Below are 18,814 nucleotides of genomic sequence, written 5' to 3' on the forward strand. Positions count from 1 at the left end.
CTATAAATATTTTTATTTTAATTGTGTAATTTTTAAACGGACCGCTCTCTGGCATGAGATCATGCTTATTTCTTGTACCAATACCAAGTATTGGCCATCTAACGCTCGTTCTTTTTTCCATGACTCTGCCTTTTCTAGTGACAGTCTCACCAACCAGTATAGCATGACTGGACATGCCGTCTAGTCAGGCACCACAACACGTTTACAGTTGTGTTACTACGTAGATTTACGAGACGGAGACAATTTTAGAATTTCCACGGAGATGACATTTAAAGCATATATTTCATGTTTTACTTTATATGTGATAGTGTCCGTATTCAATACTTTGAAGGCACCGTGACACAAGTAAATTTCTAAGTGAACTTCGGAGTCTTTTGTCAAGATTTTTTTTTCTTTTAGCATCATTGGAAATTAAAAGAGCTCTAGGATACAAAATAGATTTTACCGACGGACCTTATTACAGCACAAAATTAAGGTGCCTTCATCATCAAGTCATTAGACACGTACAAACATTACCTCCCCATGCACAACAGTTATATGTACAAATACAGGTATCATCATTAAGATGTTAAATATTAACTTTTAAATTTTTGTAGGAAGTGATATTAACTGTCACCCTGTCTTCAATTGCCTTAGCTTATGTGTACCTTAGTGATCATTTTCAAAGAATGTTTTTACTACCGAATTGTCTTAATTTTTCAAATAGTTGCAATAATGTAAGGAAAGGGAAAATCGAAGAAGGACACCATAAAAGAGTTAAAACGTGTTGAAATTACCTGTCTATTGCAATCGCCATGAATGTCAACACGCTGACCGAGATCGTGCACGGTGAAATAAAGCAGGAAAACTTGCAGAAGAACGTGCCAAACCACCAGTCCTGGTATATCAGGAACAGAAATGTGAACGGCATGTTCAACACAGATATCAAGAAATCAGCAATTGCTAGGTTCACTAGGAAATAGTTTGTCACTGTGCGCATGCGCTTATGTGCTAAGACAATCCAGATAACAATCAGGTTTCCGCCCGAAGCTATTATCAAAATGGCTATAAGAGCCAGAAAGAATACCGTCTGTTGCCACCAAGGCAATATAAACTGGTTTTCGTCTCCGTTGCTTTGGTTGTTTCCAATCGTTACGTTGAATGCAAACGGAATATCTGTTGTGTTGTTGTATTTCAACATTGTTGTTACGTCGTAGGGATTTTCGCTAGTTGAAACCAAGTCGGCCATGTTGTTACCTGAAAATAGATGGTTTTAGAAATAAGTTTCATGTATAAATAAAGAGTGTGTTCATCAGGGCGAATCGTTTGTGCCGTTACATTCGAAATGAAACTTTACCGATACTAAATAAAGTCATATGCAGTTAGAAGCCATAGACGTAGTCTAATTACATTAAGTCAATAAACGAGATCATTCTATACAGAACATTGTATGGAGTCTGAACAATATTTTAAGTTTTGTGACAGATTAAAGTCTAAACAAAAGAAACACTGTTCAAAGTTCACAAGCTGGTTCCTCAAAAATAAATCCCTGCCTACCCCAGCCTCCTCCACACAAACGCATGCATGAGCAAGCAAAGTACAATACATATTTCAAAACACAATAAAGTTTCCATGTAATAGTAGAAATATCTTAAGACAGACAGTAGTGCACCATCGTAAAGTTATCTAGATGCTTTATCAATCTGGAAGGTATTCTGAAAAAAATAAACAACACGGAAAGTATTTGTTGATTGACCTGAAGTGGCCGGATATTATCACTTCCAAATATGGTTGTTTTTGTACATTATACGAAGAGAGTTGTAATTATCTAGTTTTAACATTATTACGGTGAAAATACCCGAAGTTAATTGATATTTTCGTAATATCTCTGCTCTTGAGACGCAATCATATCTGTCATTGTTTGGAATGTAGATATTCAGGAAATAACAGGAAGTTAAAGAGGAAGTTACGAAGACATTTACGTGAAAACAATATGTTTCAATTATTTTTAACTACCTTTACAGATGTAATAAAGACAAGAAATGAAATAATATTGGATGAAATAATGACATTCACAATGTTAAAGTCCTAGGGTTGATCATACAAATTTATATTGGTTGTGATGATACACTGTATATGCTATTTTAATGATGTAATTAAAGATACAAAACTATTCTAAAAATGAGCCGTGCCATGGGAAAACCAACATAGTGGGTGTGCGACCAGCATGGATCCAGACCAGCCTGCATCTGCGCAGTCTGGTCAGGATCCATGCTGTTCGCTAACAGTTTCTCCAATTCCAATAGGCTTTAAAAGCGAACAGCATGGAGCCTGACCAGACTGCGCGGATGCGCAGGCTGGTCTGGATCCATGCTGGTCGCACACCCACTATGTTGGTTTTCCCATGGCACGGCTCAAATAAGTATTTAAAATATCGTAATATCGTTCTTTCCAAATAAAAATGTAAACACAGATACTTGAAAATTGTTGTTATTGCCTCCTTCAAAACAGCCACCAATACAACCGTGTGAAAAGATCATTTGGGAGATCCTTAAGGAGCGTAGAACACAGAAAATGATTTCCACGATACCAAAATCAACACTGAAAACCACACTTGTGAGTATTCAATATTGAAATGTACTCGGCTGTCATTTCTATGAATTTTTCATTAAAATGGACAGCTGACAATTAGAAAATAACATATCATAACGCATTTACTTTTAAGAGATTTGTTATGCTTCCGACTAAAACTTAATGAAAAACTAAAATTTCTATTCGAGATAACATTTACAAATTGTTTTTACAGTGCAGCTGGTTTGTCAAATCATTACAGTAGATACAAGAGATATTTTTAAAAAAAGATGGTCGGAGAATTGTAATAAGACGAGAAGTTTATGAGGTTTTCGTATCATTTTTGTTATTCTATCATCTATCTAACATTTTGCAAACAGCAAAACTAAGCACGACACTTTAATAATTTAAATGGTTCTCTTATTTTTTCACAACGGTTTCGTAGGGGTGCTATTTTGTTTCGTTTTTTCTACGACTTATAATTACAGCAGTCGTCTGGAAGACACTTCTTTATTCGATCAGCTAATTACACCCTTATTCAGTGATACGCAGACCGTATTCAGCTCTCTCAGTAATTTTATATCTGTTGGTATTTTAACAGTTTATTTATTATATTTATTAAACTTACTTATCATTTTAGATGTATCAATATTCTTGCTGAATATACTGATCGAAACATAGCTTTCAAACTGTAAACAGCGTCATTAAGGATAAACACTTTGTCTGACATTTTAGCAGAGTAAAAAAATACGTCTTAATTTATACGTATTCGGATTTCTTTTGGTCACAGCATGCAAATAAAGACGTAAAGGTCAAGTTCAAATACGGTAATACTATACTGGACAATTATGAGACAAGAGCAATAGTTCTAACACGATTGTTATTTTGTTTTATGTCTAAAGACCTACGATCAATTTAGAAGCACATTTTCGTTTTAGATAGTATCAATAATAACCGACGCATTTTTCACACAGTTATTTAATCATACAGTTCCTGGTAGCAATGGTTACCATTATTCGTATTGTACTTCTGTTGATATGAAAAAAAAATACGTAATGATTCTATATAAAGAAATGCATTTTGTTTGAGCTACATAAACTAGATATTAATAGAAAAATTATCAGAATTATGTAAGATATTTCTGGATATAGAATAAGGAACCGTGTTAATTACCCTGACCTTGAAAATAAAGCAGTAGTCTTGAAGGAAGAAAATGCATGTTTTCCTTTGTTCTATTCTTTATTCGTAGAAGATCAAGAGCTCTTACTACAGTAAAAAGGGCAGTGGTTTAACAATCTCAGACAAAAAATTAAAGGTATTCTAGTTAGAAAATGTGAATACATAACTATATACATATTGTTTGTATAAAATAATATTAACAATATGTGTACATTTAGGTTTTATACGTATGTAGCTTAGCTCAGAATGTATACAGCCACTGAAAAGAAAAAGTGAAGTTTTTTAATAAACGAATGTTGGCATTTAATTAGGAATTAGGAATTTTGAACTACATATACAGCTGATTTATATATTTGTTAATTCAGATACATTTGATGAGGATTTTATACATCTGAAGCAAGTATCTAAAGATGAATAATTCTAGCGGAAGATGGGCATTGGATAGCTTTAACTATATGAGCCGTGCCATGGGAAAACCAACATAGTGGGTGTGCGACCAGCATGGATCCAGACCAGCCTGCGCATCCGCGCAGTCTGGTCAGGATCCATGCTGTTCGCTAACGGGTTCTCTAATTGTAATAGGCTTTGAAAGCGAACAGCATGGATCCTGACCAGACTGCGCGGATGCGCAGGCTGGTCTGGATCCTTGCTGGTCGCATACCCACTATGTTGGTTTTCTCATGGCGCGGCTCATATAACTCTAAGCAGATGACATGACATAACTATGGAAGCTTTGGTAAAACTGAAGAAAATTTGCATACCAGAAACATTATTGTAATATATTGGATTGGATTGTTAACACAGAAAAGACATCTTTAAATATATATCACATGTACGTTTCTTTTCTTGAAAAGCAGTCGTTGAATTAAATTGCAATCACATTTTAGCAACATTTTATGACATTTTTCAGTTTTCATATATTCTGTTAGACAAAAAGGTACATTACGTAGTGTTAGGTCCTGATTTGAAATGTATATTTTATTACAGTTATGAAATTTTGTAATTATCTCCCCTTGATATAAAAGTGGTCTATTTCTTTTGATTTTAATCTAATTTCTAGTTTTACATATACATTTGATAAATATTTGGATATTTCAAATACCTGAAACAAAAGACAAGTTTCAAAACAGCGTGTAGCTTTGAAATTCATCAACTTTCAATCTATCTTGGTTGCGCAACTGACAAAGAGGGGTAATACGAGGGGTGTTCAGTAGATAACCGGAAAAGCTCTCATTTCTTTACTTCTGGTCCTATTTTGCTTTATTCGTCCCGTTCAAGAAATATTGTTTTTGTTTTCTTCAAGGCATTGTCCCTAAATCTTTTGCAGCATAAAATTTGTCTCTTTCCTTGATTTTCGATTCAAAACACAAAATATCATCTCATGTCTCTGTTCAACACTGATTTTCAAGTGGTGACCAACACAATATGCCTGCCAAACATTTTAATTATGTTACATTTATAATTTAACGTTATTGGCGTAACGCTTACACTTCACATCAATATTCAAGTAAAGGTAGCTAGAAAAATAGGAAAGTGGCAAATAATATTTTAGCGCAAGTAAAACAGAAAATTAAAAGAGACAAAACTGGGCCGGATGTCATCACATGACGTTGCCATGGGGACTAGCAATTACTTTTATTTATCCAAAGACAATATAATTTTCACATATGAACTCAGTTTTCCCTAGTCTACATTATGTAGCAGTTTCATTTATATTTGACAAGAAATTACATGAAATAACCTTAATTGAGAACGCTTTGCCGGGTATTGATTGAGCACCCCTCGTTATAGTATTATAAACTTTCTTTTATTATAATTTTGGCAAAATATGTACATGTCAATGCAAATCTTTGATATTTTTAATACAATAGTGTTTATATCTATATCACTTCTTAGGCAAAATATGTTTATTTAATTCAATATACTTTTGCTAAAGTAACCTTATCTTGGTTGGGCAACCAGGATAACAAAATCAAATTTTAGGAATACTTGAAGTTAGTACCTGACGTGCATTAAGAACAGAAAGGAGTGTAAATAATCAGCCGTTTAGATTTTGAACAAATCCATTAGTTGACCAATATGTGATTAACCACATTTAAGAGATTAAATTTGTCGACCATATTTCTAACGTTCGTTTTGCATGAACTCTGAAAAATAGTTTCATAACCTGCATTTACATTGAATTTCATTCCATTGTCAACATGTCTTTTTTTAGAAATTGCACTTATGTTGTTCTATTTCGCATCAAAATCTGCTTACTGGTCATTCAGTTCACCAGACAGAACAAGTGCGACGTCATCGTGAAAATTTGATTATTTTCGCTCCTGGACACTGATATGTCATTACACTCAGTTCACCCACATTTAAACATAATTTACCTATGTGCTGGGTCTCTTTGCCTAAACCTTTTTCACTCGCATACCTCCTAAATTATCGTTGGTCTCAGCACTTCAGGATAATAGTATCGAGTATTTCTATTTCTTTCGGAGTACTTTCATTCTTTTGTCAGCTATGGTGCAATTAAATGAATAGAAAGAATATATCTGCGTATTTGAGAAATATATAATGTATGGAATACAATGAGTAATACAGTTGTGTTTGCAATATTTATTTTTAAATTATGTTTATCGAAATAATGATTCAAAATATGTCTTGGTAACTTTATACTGAAATTTATATTTCTTGAATCTTCTTTACCCTACCTAGCAAATTCATTTCAATAATTTTCAAAAAAAAAAAATGTTAGTAAACAATTAAAAAAGAAAGTATGTTGAGGTTTGGTTTTCCTCATTATGTTCTACGTCCTTAGGTAAAATCAGTCTTGTACATTGCGTTTTAAAGCTCTTAATTTGTAGAGTTATTCTCCATTTCACATGTACATGTATTGATAAAATTCAATCAAATAAATGAATAAATCAAGTAAATGAGATAATTCAAAACGTAAGCAATATAGTGTATATGTGTTGTTCTTGTACACTGCATTTTCTCTCAACAGTCCCTGTCATTATGTGAAACTTAAATAATATCCCTTTAATGGGTTCAAGTCGTGCTCAAGACCAATGTTACGGGTAATTATAAAAGGAGATAATTAAACAAGCAGGGTTATCGTGCCTACACTTCACAATTTCTCTCTATGGTCTGTCACAATCTATCAATTTTTAACAAAACCTCCTCTCTAGTTTTGGAATTATGCTCCTAACAAAACCATTATGAGTAAATCACAGATTGGGATAGCATGACAGAGTTATGCTTCTTGGCATACTTGTTATACATCGTTTTAACAAAATCCATTGAAAAAAAAATGTTTTGGACAAATTTCCAATAATAATGGAAAATAGAGATAATTAAAATAATAAACAAGAAAAGATATAGATTTTGTACAATGCATTTAAACATAAAATACACTTTCATTTTGTGAAGTTCTTCTTTTTTAGGTAACACTCTAAAAACGGCTTTAATTATAAGGCTTTAACTTAAAACGTAAGCAGGATAGAGTTGTTGTTCTTGAACACTACTTCCTCTTTATGGTCTTGTAATTGTGTGTGCTTCAGATAAACATTATGGGCAATTAAAATGGGAGATAATTCAAAAAGTAGGCAAGACAGAGATATGGTTCGTAGACACAGCTCTTTCTCTTAATGGCCCCTGTGAAGTTTGGTTTTAGGCTGCGGACAAAGAGTATATGATGAAAAGGGATATCATTCAAGAAGTAAGCAAGCTAGAGTTACGGTTCTTGTACAGGTGTTGCGTACGGACGGGATGACTAATACACAACTGACTGAGACCATTACAATATCTCGATCGCCTTTGAATGCAGGATGATAAACAATATCGGCATATAATTACAAAGCATACTCTAAGACTGAAGACTGCAGTTTTTGTAAAAGATGCGAGAGCGAACATGCCGAATCGCCAATAACTGTGTACTTACATTGTGATAAAGCATGTTCTTAGACATGATTATCCACAAAAAGCCATTTCATGTTAGAGAAACCTATTACCCGACTATTGTTTTGCAAAAATGAATGTCTACGCATTTATTACGTTCACCATTTCACCTGCATTTTGTGTATTTTTTTATGTCCGTGTGAACGAAACAATATTCTATGATTCATCGGATATCAAGTCAAATATGTAGTACTTTAATTTGATTGAAGTGTTGATTTTTAAATAACGAAAATATAACTGTTTCATAGAAGAAGAGTTTCAAGTGAGGACAGCAACAATTCAAATTATTAGGTTGTTTAACATTGTTCGTGTACAATACGTTGATATATTTGGACGAGTACCCTTCCGAGGAATCATATTGGACGAGTCGATATCTTTTCGGATGGGTAGGGGTATTGTGGAGGACACTGTTAGATAGATTTATAATTCTATGCTTATTTTTTTCCGTCAATGGCTTTTATCAAGGGCCGTAACTCCAAAATGCCTGGACCGATTTTGCTAGTTATCAAACTTGGCCGAGGTCTCATGGTCAAACACGTTTTGTTTAAGTTTGGTGAAGATTGGATGAGAAATATTCGAATTAGAGTGCGGACAAGAGTAAAAACACCGATTTTTGGTAATTCAAGGGCCATAACTCCAAGAAGCCTGGACCGATTTGGCTAGTTATCGAACTTTGCCGAGGTCTTATGGTCAAACACATCTTGTTCAAGTTTGGTGAAAATCGGATGAGAAATGTTCGACTTAGAGTGCGGACAAGCTTTGTGACAGACAGACAGACAGACAGACACACACACACACGCACGCACGCACACACGCACACACACACACACACACAAACACACACACAAACTGGAGTAAATCAATATGTCTTCCACACCACTATGTGGTGGGAAACATAATAAAAATAATAAATAAAAAAATCCTTTAATTGCTTTTTTCTCATGTATTCTGATCAAACTTGATTTGTAGCATCTTTATTAGGCCCGCAGCCAACTTTGTTCAGCTGGGACGTTTAACCCCTTTTAGGGGCTGCTAGAGCTAAAACTAGAAATGCCTTTATACAGCGTCTCATGAACAGCTTGGTGGATCTTTGCCATACTTGGTCTGGAGCATCATTATAAGGTGCTCTTCCAAATTTATTTATATAGGAACTTGGGCCCTATTAGGGACCACTATAGCTAAAAGTAGATATGCCTTTCTTCGCATTAACCACTAAAATGTAATGGATTTTTATCAAACTCGATGTGTAACAATATCGTAAGGTCTGCTATTTTGTTACAAATGGGGGTAGGGACCAATTTAGCTAAAAATATAAACACGTTTAATGACCTCTTCTCATGAACCGCTTCATGAATCTTCATCAAACTACTGCTGTAATTATTCGTCTAAGGATAAACGAAATAAAATTGCAACCCTACGAAACCTTTGCGAAAAATTAAAAGAGAACCATTTAAATTGTTAAAGTGCGGTGTTTAGTTTTGCAATTTGAAAAATGTTAGATGAAAGATGAATGTTAGATGAAAAATTCATAAACTTCTTTCCTTATTACAATTCGCCGACCATCATTTTTAAAGATATTTATTGTTTTCTTTTGATGTTGGTACGATGTTATTAAGAAATTAGATACACCAGAAGCTTTTGTCGTTGGTTTCAACCAGACGATGTCTTCGTCCTTCCCATTTAACTAATTCAGGAGTGCGTGGCCCTAGGAACTTATTCTATGTGGTGTATTACACAGATCTGTAGTGTTTAAAGAAAAGGAAACACGCTTCTGCTATAAATTATTTTAATTCTGATATTTCTTATATATTTTAAAGTGGCGATACATGTCTGCCGACGTGACGTCAACGTCAGCGTGTATTACTGAAACTCATCCGTTCTTGAAGGATGTACAGCAGTTTCCTCTCAGTTTCCTATATGCTGTTCAGTTTTAGAAATTATCTTTACCCCGTCCCCCCACCCCACCCCTGAGGATGTAGATCAGCAGCTTTTACACTGGTTAACATTATTCCCAGTTGAAATTTTTTTTGATAATTTACATTTTTGAGTACTTAGCGTAATGAATTGTGTAGATTAAAGTCGGTATCTAAGGCTATATTTTCATCATAAACAACAATAACAACAGTAACGACAACAAATCATGTGCAAAACTGATATAATAGTTTTCACATAAAACCGATGGTAAATGTGGGAACGTCTGCATTGCATCAACAGAAGGTAAATGAAACTTAATTCATTATGCAAGTCAGATAGAGCATGCATTTTTTTATCGCGCCGTAGTTTTTTTCTCATGCACTTCGAGCCCGTGTCTATTCTTAAAAAACGACCTTTATAAAATTGTCCACGGAATCGATGTCATAAATTAAATCAATATAGTCTCTACATATTTTAACTTATAATGTATGTTTTATTATCAATCAAGGATCATGAGGGCCGCATAGAGTTACATGTTTCTCGCCATAAATATTTTAGATACAGGGCTTCTCTTTTCTATTTGAACATGAAGTGGATAAGATATTCGGGTTTCAAAATATTTTACCCAGATAACTAAATAGCCGTACTTATCTTCCACTTCACTTTACCAAGTAGGAGTAAACATTGTTTTTCGGCTGTATAGAATTAAGGTACTTAAGCAATGTCTCTTTATAGATTATTCTACAGTAACTGATATAATCATGTTATGGGGGCCTCCGTGGACGAGTGGTTACGGTCGCTGACTTCAAATCACTTACCCCTCATCGATGTGGGTTCGAGCCTCACTCGGGGCGTTGAATTCTTCATGTGAGGAAGCCATCCAGCTGGCTTACGGAAGGTCGGTGGTTCTACCCAGGTGCCCGCTCGTGATGAAATAATGGACGGAGGGGCACCTGGGGTCTTCCTCCACCATTAAAACTGGAAAGTCGCCATATGACCTATCATGTGTCGGTTCGACGTTAAATCAAAATAATAATAATGATAATAATCATGTTATGCAACTAGGAAAGCATGTGAATTCACCTAATGTACAGTAACAGATCATAGGTAAGGGTAGATTTCTCGGAAGCACATAGCACCACAAACGCAGCCTCAGAGCCACGCACTTGCAAAGTAGGCCCACAACAAAAATAAATTGTAACGGAAATATTATAGACAGATTGCTTCAAAAATCAAACAATTTATGCAAAATATAGAAAAAGGTGGAGGAAGGGTAAGGGGGTAGGAGGGGGGGGGGGGGAAACAACAATCGGGCGCCGCCTTAGGATTCCGGTAGTCAAAATTAAGGTGGGCACGATAACTTACTCATAGTAAAAGGGGAGTAAGGCGCAGCTTCTAACTGTAAATGACACAGGTGACAAAATAGGTTTCAAGTTTCTTAGATTAGGAAGAATCAATTGAATATAAATATAGGTACGGCTGGTTTTTATAACAGAAATTACTCAACCAGTGCATAATTCATTCTCGTCAGGAACACGATGCAATTAGTGACTATTACTTTTTTCATTCCAATGAATGCATTAATATTGCATTGTAAAAAAAAATACTTTGCATGTGAAAATGGTCATAAAGGGCCTCAAAATTTTATGCACTGCTTTTATCCCATGAGAGCCATTAAATCCACAGCATGCATATTTAAAAGGGGTATATTTGGAATAGGCTGTACAGAAATGTCATATCAAAATACGGCGAATCGACGTATTTAGGAGAACACAATGCAATAGGATACCCGATTAGTCTTGCAATGACGCAAATTCTCAGAAAAAATACAAGTCATTCCAATATGCTTAACCTGAATTGCATATCAAATTTTAAATGCCTATCCTAGTTAGACACACTCAATCACTATTTCAGCTTTTTTGTTTCACATACTGTACTGAGATATATTTTTGTTCTTCCATTGAATACTAAATCGATCTAACGAAATCATTTTTCAAATTAAACTCTAATAACTGTAATGCTTTTTTGTTTGAAAAAAAGAGTCCTACTTTAATTTTAAGAGTAAAACCAATTCTATTCTTTAAACTAAAAACTGTTAACAATATGTGGGATCAAAGTTTGAGAATCCACAGAAACAAGTTAAAATGATCTCAAGCACCCCAGAAATGCATTAATAAAATTAAAATTATTCTTAAAAACTTCGGTGATTAAGACATTTCTATATAGGCAATATTTCATTTACCTTTGAAAAATACACACGCGCACACACACACACACACACACACACACACACACGCACACACACACACAGACCGGATTAATATTTGAGTGATACACAACATTGTATTTTTTTTTTTGGTATTTTTTAAAACAGATCTAAAAATATAACTTTGGAGCTTGCGTAACAAACAAATATTATATCAAATATTATATCGTTTCCTCTTTGTTCAAAGATAAATAAAACAATAAATGAAGTAAATTTCGAGAAATGAACATAATGCAACTTACATTTGTCAATATTTCGATGTAAAGTCACTTTCCGTTTAGCAAAGCAGCATCTCAGAAGCTAGATGTCAGAAGATATTACCGAAACCATTCACAAGATACTACACATTTCTGACAAGTAAATTGTTTTCCATTGTTTCTATTTAAGAGGGAGACTGTATCGCAAGCGAAACAATAACAAATCAATATCACAGCTGGTAATCAAAAATCAATTAAACGTACGATAAGCCAAAGATTTAATTACACAGTTTAATTACAAGGCAATTTACATTTTATGACTTGCCATATTGTAGTACACTTTAATCTTTGGCCGCATGGTCACTCAAGTAATATAGCTAAGGGAATTGCAAAAGTAACAAGTACATTTAAAGACGACGGCCTTTAATTTCTTACATGGTCTTCTTTGCACTTAAGATAAACCTACACGGACAGCTGACATTTACAGACGTGCACTGTCTAGACAAAGACGTATACAGGATTTATACAGGCATTTTGAAGAATAAAGAACTCAATGCCATGGCAAATAAACGTTTCTTTACATTAAATAGACATTTAAAATACGTAAATGTACCTTTTTATTTATATCAACATATGATTTCCCCGCAGTACCCAATGGTACAGATTTTTACCGCGAAAATGTCGAATTCGGCAATTTCTAACGCTCTTTAACAACCCTTGCTTTGAGTGCAATTTGTTTGATTATCAATGGTAAAAAAACTAATTAACACATTTTGAAGATGAATGTCGAGATTTGTAATTTTTTCGCAGAAAATAGAAAAATTCCCTTTACCTGATATAATTCAGAAAGAATTTCTGTAATTTTAACTTAATTCAAATAAAAGTAAATTATTTTACATGAATTTCTAAACCTTCAAAATGTCAAGGAAGTGGATGGCATTTATCTCTTCTCATGCTAAACACGACCGATTCTGCCTTTGCGACCAGTGTAGAGCATTATCAGCCTGCACATCCGTGCAGTCTGATCATAATTTGCTCTATTCGCCAATCAGTCAGTGTTTTTGGTAAGCACCCCTTTTAACAGTTAATGGTACTACCCAATTTAAAAGATGGACAAGTTCATTACAGAAATTTAGAAGAGTAAGGCTTCTTAATTTCATAACGTATTTTTGAAAACAATGGCACTTTTCTGGAGGTTCCAAACTATACTGAAAAAGCATGGTTTTAATCACTTTTATACAAGCATATGTTTGCACAAAATAGACATTTATTTCCATTTTCTCTTTGAAAGCAGGTATATAAACAATAGATTTTCAGTTCTCTGGTGCCTCATTAAGAACAGAGCTATATCTGAGCTATATCTATGTTATAAAACTCCTACATAATTGTTATGATATACATCAAATTAAATTGATACTTTATCAGAACTATTTACATTAAGGCTTTTGCATAGCAACATGATACTACTTTCATCTCTGGTGATAAATTATTATAACTAGGAGCCGTGTTTAGTTAGAAGCCGTTTTCTAGTTTATATTTCAGATTTAATTGCAAATTTCACTGATTATCTCAAACCTGAATGACTTAAAGCATAGTTCAAATGACAGTATACTATGCGTAATGGGAACATCTGAAAACAATTTATGAAATTCAATGCAGCACAATTAATAAGCATAATCAAGTCGTGATAATGTTAACTTTAACCAATTCGCAGTAACTTATAAGTGGCAATTATGCGGGAGGCCTTATTTATGTACTCTTCTGCTATATATGAAGGATTTAGACTGTAAAATTTTCAACCGACTTGCAGATAACATGATTTATTATTAGAGGTTAAATGCAAAGATGTTTTAACAATGGATCCACTTCCTCATTACCAATTTATTTTTTGTAATATCAATACAGCACGAGAAGTACTTAAAAGTATTGAGTTTTCTAACCCAAAGCGAATCTGCCAAAGAGGCTGTCAGGTAAATAAGACATCGGATATTGTTTATAAGCTACTATCTCGTATAATTATAAATAAATGTATTATTTTGTCATAATCATACTGCCAGTATTACTAGTATAATATATCAAGCACACTGCACCGTCGGCCCGCTCGCTGAGTCAGTATATCCTAAATATATTTACTGTCAAATTATCTTTTGGCTATTACGATTATTTCAATTTTAGTAATAGCTTGCTGACAATATGCGGGGATTTATGATGCAATGAGGCTGGTCTACTATTACAGATATTTACTTCTGTTTAATTCAGAATTTACGTAATGATTGATTATTATGGCTGTGATATGTTACGGATCGGTGGGATTTAATAATTTCTGCAAACCTGGAACCTCTACCCTGTTTTATTTTCATCGGCGTTGAAATTGTAACACACGCACTTAACGTGTTCATTAACTTAATGTGCGCACAAGAATATTAAACGGTTATATAAATAATAACATAAACATCCGAACTGCTAAGGGTCAAATTGTATTAAAAAAAAAACAACAGCATGAGCATATATACGCGTACACGTTGTACTATCTTTTAAACGTTTAATATGTTTACACCTGGTAGCATGATTACTTGCATATGTATCAAACATTTCATAAATAATGCTTTTGATAATAACTTCATAATCCATTCAGTTAATAATGTTCTCTTTTTAATATAAGTTCAAGATTGCCACAAGGAAATTTAAGCAATATGCATTCATAACTTTTTTGTTTAAATCAAGACTCTGTTACTGCAAATGAATTGGAGGAAAAGGGTTATTCAGAGACGGTGAAGAAGATAACTTGTTTACTCTTTGCACCGAAAGTCAGTTATGTACCATATATACTATTAAGAGTTTGCTTTACCTTATTGTATGAACTTCAACAGCATTTTGATAATAGTTATGTTTCTGCACGTTTGTTACATCCTTACAATTTGATATGAAAAATAGGCAATTTTTATTTTACTTCTAAATTATATGTATTTTTTTATTTCAGATTACCACTAGTTTTATTATATAAAAAAGTCTTTGAGTGTTTTGTAGATAGTTGTAGATATCCTAAGAAAACTAAGGAGCGTATATGAGAAAGACGCAATAATACATAAAATTAAAATAATATAAAAAAGTAAATTAATAAAGAAATTTTACCTCTTATTTCCTTTTAACGGATTCCTATTTTATCTTATTCTTAATCTTATTACTTGTCAAAGCATTCAGTTGACAACGCTATATCTTGGAAGAAGCAGTATATCCGATAACTTATAATCTACTGAACTTGCTTCTCTGAAATCCTCAGGTCCTGCAGACACATTCTTATCGTCCAATATCAAAACTCTGTAACAGGTTGTATTTGTCTTTAGCCCTTGTCCATGACTTAGCATCCCAATGTCGTTATTATTCAATCACACTGCGGACACTGACTCAATCGCCAGAAATTCAATTAATTTTTTGGAGCGGTTACTGAGATAAGCGCTTGGTAACAATAAACAGTTTTTGTTACTTTTATAAAAAAATATTTGTGCATTTGAATTTAATGAACAACTTAATGCGACTAAAATTACTAAGAAAACGATGCATATGTTTTGCACGAATTGCTACGAATAATCCCGAATATTTAGTGCAGTATGGGTTAACCAACTTTCCAATAACTATTCAGAATCTGCCCACTTCAAGCTAACGCAAGAAGTGGAATATTGAATTTCTGACATTTTGTTGCCGAAAAAATTAAATCGTGAACCGCTAGCACTGGTCAAGAACATTTTTCATTGTTTTATTTTGTTTTTAATTTTAAGATTTGAAATACGAAGACAATGCTGAACAGTTACCAATACTAGAGATTAAAAAGGTCTAAACTAACACTTTTAACATGCGTCTAGCTGAAATAGACTACAAAATATTACGATTTTGCTTCTAAATACGGATTTGTTGCCAGGACTTGAAGTTAGTTACATTCTAACAATTACAACATAAAACTGTCCTTGCATTCATTATTTATATGTGATCCCTTCCCATTGATTTTATTTTGATTAAATAGCTGCCTTAAACTTTAATCATTTTGTTATCTTTAACAGTTTTAGATTCGCGTACAGAAACTTTGTTGCATAAATTACAGATAAATTTGAAAGTGTTTTAGAAAGGCAGTCTATTTGTAAATTCAGTATTACTAATAATAGAATTCCATTTAGGCGTGTTGGGTGTTGCAAATTTAATTACGCCTCATGAAAAAAACTACAAAAACCGAGTATACATTTTTTCCCTTCTTTTGTTTGGTTGTGTTCTATGCTTCCGATGGACCCTATTATAGATTTTTTAAATAGATCTAAAACTAGTCTAGTAATATAATTTAAACTAATTAGGAAATTAAATGCATCTTTCAAACGAATTATATAATAATAAAACTAGAATTCGTAGAAGACTATTTGCATTATATAAAAAAAACTGTAGACTTCAACAATATGATCAAATAACAGGGTCAACAGGTATACTGCTATCATGATCGGTGTTAGTATTTTACTGGAAATCATCATGCAGAAAAGCTGAAACCCCAGTGCAATTAGTACATGTCGCATTGTAAATTGGTAAACTGGAAATCCATTTGTAATACGTCTCTGTTCCTTTTACGATTAGTACAATATCGCCCTTGTCCGTCACATATCAAGGAAAGATAAATCAGCTACCTAATGCGGTTTCATTACTGCGAAAGCATGCTGGTGGTTTTTGGTAATGGAATTCAGTATACTGCTTACACGTATATCTAATTCTGAACAATAAAGCAATGGTCATAAATCTGGAAATATGGCCGAAGCTAGGATTATTTCTAACTGAAGTATTCAATCTTCTCTCGTTTGTTTGTGAAGTTCTAAAACAAATGTAAATTAATGCAATTGCGCTTTTTGACCAACTATCTATTAGAGGAATGTAATGTGCCTATTTATGTGGTTATTTATTAAGTTTATTAACTTACATATATATTTATTGTTTGTTTTTTTGTTAAATAGGTGACACGTAGGTCCATGAGGCCGGGTGATTATAGATAAAGGTATATATTTTATGAGTTGTGCCAGTATGAACAAATAAATAAATTTCGTATCTTATCTTATCTAAAAGCATAAATCCGCTACTTTTACCATATGTGATGTCTTGTTTGTAGCTTCTGTAATACCGGTCTATTGTCATTGTGTGACTGTTATGACAGATGAAAAGCCATTAAGAAGCCATACATATGGTACAATGTTAACAAACAACCAATATAACTTTAACACAACACAGACAGAAGTCGCATCTACTGTTTTCAGTGTTCGAAGTAATTACATAGGTGGCTATTCAATATATCGTAAGAGTTCTGGTTATGATGTTTATCCTTCATTTGTATCTTTTTTCGTTTTAATTCGGGAAATAATTTAATTACCGTCATGATATATTTGGTTAATCAGCTTAAAATGAAATACATGTGTTTTATTTTTACTTCAGGTAGTAATTATTTCTATTTACATACCCTGGGAGTTTAAGCTAAGACACTTAGAAATATTGGAAAAAAATATCAACGGAGGTATAAGCATGTCAGAGTTAATAATAAAGTTATAGTTTGTACAAGCATATTTTCATGAAAAAATGGAATTCTCGTTTAACCAGCATTTTATTTAACCTTGAACTGAAGCATGTAGAACATACCTATTTTGTTTCGATATTTTATATCTCACAGTATTTTGATGAGTTGGTCTTGATTTTATATGTTTTCAACACGTTTTAATAAAAATATATCATTTTTTCCGCACAACGGCACAAGCAATATCAATACGTCATTTTTTTTATGCTTGAAAACATAATATATTCAAAGAAGGTTTGTAAGTTTCATACATTTCCATATGGACCAGCGCATACTGGTATATGTATGCGTCTAAATCTTTTTTTTTTTTTCTGATAAAGTCCGATTTATTATTGATATCCTTTCGCATGCAAATATAGTTCTGTTCAAATGAAAATAATAAAATGAAACTCCAGCTGCTTGAAACAGTGAGTTTCAAGTACAATTTTACAGGTATATTTCACGGAAAAAACAAGGACATATATCAAACAGGGGATGCCATGTTCCAAAAACAAAGCCTCTGCAAAACGAAACCCACAGCACGCAGACGTGCACTCCACACTCACACGCACACACACAGATACACACGCAAGCAAAGCAAACACACGAGGACAAAACGAACAAATAAAGGAACACAGTGGGGCACCGCCTTGGAACGGTCATTGGCAAAAATACCACTGGGGAGCTTAAACCGGTTTATGGTGCGCACCCAACCTCACTCTTACCCCCACCATGTTCCAAAGACACGGGACAGTGTAAATAAAAGTAATACCCGCCAGGTGAATGTCTAAAACATAACAGAAACAAAAAGGCATGGCATGTAAAACACCAAAATGCTCCTGTATAAATATATAAAAAAAAACTTAAGAACCAAAAACGTATGTACTCAATGCCTTTACAGAAGACAGAGCAACAAGAGAAACACCCTTAAGGGCCCGACGAAACAGGCCAGAAGACAGATATCAAAACAGTTCAGTCCTGGCGGGATTTAAAAACTGCTTTTCATAGAGTCCTCCCCCTCTTCTGTCAGAGGCAATCAAAGAGGGAAGCGTAGTGTCCAACTGTAAATGGGTTGAACACTAAACATGCGGTATGTCTCAAAACAGTTGGGTCGTAACCTCTTTTAATATAACGTTTGATAATTTTACGAAATACAGTTGGAAAATTACCATGACCCAATATCTTACGAAG

The 18,814-nt window shown here is 33.7% G+C and overlaps 1 protein-coding gene across 4 annotated transcripts in view; it reads right to left on the bottom strand.

Annotated features, from left to right (window-relative positions):
* Positions 1-18,814, bottom strand: part of LOC123563445 (tachykinin-like peptides receptor 99D) — a 357,242-nt gene that overhangs the window by 20,217 nt on the left and 318,211 nt on the right. For 3 of the 4 annotated variants that reach the window (XM_053531853.1, XM_053531865.1, XM_053531862.1), the window contains exon 5: positions 777-1,236. In XM_053531853.1, coding sequence (XP_053387828.1) covers positions 777-1,228 — 452 coding nt within the window. In that variant the 5' untranslated portion in view covers positions 1,229-1,236. Of the gene's footprint in view, positions 1-776; positions 1,237-15,186; positions 15,620-18,814 lie in introns of those variants that run through there. The other variant, XM_053531868.1, reaches the window with a different exon arrangement.

This window comes from Mercenaria mercenaria, chromosome 2, assembly GCF_021730395.1.
Source record: "Mercenaria mercenaria strain notata chromosome 2, MADL_Memer_1, whole genome shotgun sequence".
Classification (NCBI taxonomy): Eukaryota; Metazoa; Mollusca; class Bivalvia; order Venerida; family Veneridae; genus Mercenaria; species Mercenaria mercenaria.